This window comes from Oryx dammah, unplaced genomic scaffold (assembly GCF_014754425.2).
Source record: "Oryx dammah isolate SB20612 unplaced genomic scaffold, SCBI_Odam_1.1 HiC_scaffold_28, whole genome shotgun sequence".
Lineage (NCBI taxonomy): Eukaryota > Metazoa > Chordata > Mammalia > Artiodactyla > Bovidae > Oryx > Oryx dammah.
Window position 1 is genome coordinate 116,949,991 of NW_024070212.1, and position 2,598 is coordinate 116,952,588.

Genomic DNA, 2,598 nt, shown 5'->3' on the forward strand with positions numbered 1-2,598 from the left:
GTTTGCACAGGACAGAGGTGGGAGGCAAGGCTGGGTGGCCATGGAGTGTAAGGCAGACCACCAACTCTGCCCTTAGCACCAGCTTCAAACACATGTTATATTGAACCCTGCCTGAGCATCCAGGTCAGACCGTCCCCTCTGCCATCACATGACAGCTGGAGTCCAGTCTGCAGAAGAGGAAAACTGGACAAGCTACATGGTCATCTACCTTCTGTTTTGTTGGGAAGAATGAACGCTCTCAGACCACCTTCTAAGAAAACTTAGGGTTGAGGGAACTTGAGGGTCATCACTCCTCTATAGGCACCACTGACCACCCATCCTCTGCCCACACACCCCCAGCCCCAGGCCAGCACTGTGGTGCTGCAGATATGACCTCTGGAAAACACAAAAGAGCTCTAAAATCGACGTCCACCCTCTTACTAACCCTCTTTGCCTTCCTAGGAGGCACTGTGGCTCTGTATCCACCTTCCTTCACCACTCCTTCTCATTTAGGATGGATCTTCCCCTAGCCATTCCTCTGGCCATCACAGAGCTGGTTCCCATGTCCCACGTGAGTGTAGTGCTCAGCTTCGCTCAGGACAGACCAGGGAGTGCTAGGCTGAGACAGGGACAGGAAGAAGCGCCTTATGGAAGATCCAAAGGGTGCAGATGTGACAGCGTTGAAAGGGAAAGTATCAGTCGCTGAGTCGTGTCTGACTCTTTGTGACCCCATAGACTGTAGCCTGCTCCAGGCTCCTCTGTCCATGGAATTCTCCAGGCAAGAATGCTGGAGTGGGTAGCCATTCCCTTCTCCAGGGGATCTTCCCAAATCAGGGATTGTACTCAGGTCTCCTCCATTGCAGGCAGATTCCTTACCGTCTGAGCCACCAATGTTAATGGTTCCCATTGTTCAAAGTAATCAAGCCCTCATGGTGTGCCAAGGAGCCAGATGCATGGAGTAAGGACAGAGAGGTGACATACCCATGTGCTGAATGTGTGAAAGTGTCTGGCTTGCTGCGTCTGTGGCCATAGAGCTGGGCTGTCCCCTGTCCACAGACTGTCTAGTATCTGGACATTGCAAGAAGGAACCTTTAAAATATCAAGGATGCAGAGATCTCTAACGATGGTTGCCATCAAGGTCCCTGCTCAGTGACAAAGATGCCAAGTTAGATCTCAGGGCCTGCCGAGAGACAGGCAAAGCACCACACTAGCCTGGTGAGGGCAGGGCCCTGATATGCTTGTAGAGTAGCCTGGAGATAGAACTATCATTGAGTAACATCCTGATGGCACAAAGTGTTTAACAATTTCTGAAATTAAAGAATGAGTTAAAAAAAGGAAAGTGAAGTCGCTCAGTCATGTCTGACTCTTTGCGACCCCATGGACTATAGCCTACCAGTCTCCTCCACCCATAGCAAGAGTACTGGAGTCGGTCGCCATTTCCTTCAGGGGCAAAAATGAGGATAAGATACCAGAGAAGATTCAGAAATAGCACAGCCCAGGATCAAACCCATGGGAAGGGAGGACATGTCCTTTAAAGCAAGGACAAGGAGATGGAAGCCATTCTTACACAGTAGACTCTCAGCTTGACATGAGCCCTGGAACCATCTCAGAGCAAACACTCTGAGTCTCCCACAGAGTGAGTGTTTCGAGCATACTTTGTTGCTGTTTAGTGGCTTGGTTGTGTCCGACTCTTTGTGACCCCATGACTGTAAATCTCCAAGCTCCTCTGTCCATGAGTTTTCCCAGGCAAGAATACTGGTGCGGGTTGCTATTTCTTCTCCAGGGAATCTTCCCAACCCAGGGATTCAATCTGAGTCTCCTGCATTGCAGGCAGAGTCTTTACCTCTCAGCCACCAAGGAAGCCCTCTGAGCACACTTAGATATTAGTAAATCAGAGGAAATGTTTGCCATTTCAGGTCAGTCTGAGTTCATCAGGAGATGAAGAGAGCAGCTGGTGGCTTGTTGGTATTGGGCTGTAAGGCCTTGAAGGGTTTCTGTTTTCCAAGAAAGTGTACCCTTTTGACTGTGATCTGCTCCCTCTCACTGCATCTCACCTGCTCTCTGCTGTCTGCTGCTTGTTGCTCAGCTGAGAGCCATGTCACCCCAAGGCGATGGAAACCTCTCGGTGATGTCTTTGCAGGAGTTTGTGCTGGATGGATTTGAGGGTGGTCCGCAGACCCAGGCCCTGCTGTTTGCTCTGTTCCTGGCCCTGTACGTGGTGGCCGTCCTGGGGAACCTCACCATGATGGTGGTCATCACCCTGGATGCCCGTCTGCACTTCCCAATGTACTTCTTCCTCAAGAACCTCTCCTTTGTGGACCTGTGCTACTCGTCTGTCATCACCCCCAAGGCCCTGGTCAACTTCCTGTCCTCCTCCAAGGTCATCACCTTTGAGGGATGTATCATTCAATTTTTCTTTTTCTCCCTACTGGGCACCACAGAGGCATTTCTCCTGGCCGTGATGGCCTATGACCGCTTCGTGGCCATCTGCAGCCCCCTGCACTACCCCATCACCATGCGCCCCTCAGTCTGTGCCTGCCTGGTGCTAGGCTCCTATTGTGGAGGCTGCCTCAACTCCATCCTGCAGGCCAGCTTCACATTCAGCCTCCCGTTCTGCAG

At 51.4% G+C, this 2,598-nt stretch overlaps 1 protein-coding gene across 1 annotated transcript in view; it reads left to right on the forward strand.

Moving 5' to 3' along the window:
* The first annotated feature begins 2,074 nt into the window (after nt 1-2,074).
* Nucleotides 2,075-2,598, forward strand: part of LOC120856619 (olfactory receptor 12-like) — a 147,616-nt gene continuing 147,092 nt past the window's right edge. The window contains exon 1 of the mRNA XM_040231959.1: nt 2,075-2,594. Coding sequence (XP_040087893.1) covers nt 2,075-2,594 — 520 coding nt within the window. The remainder of the gene's footprint in view (nt 2,595-2,598) is intronic.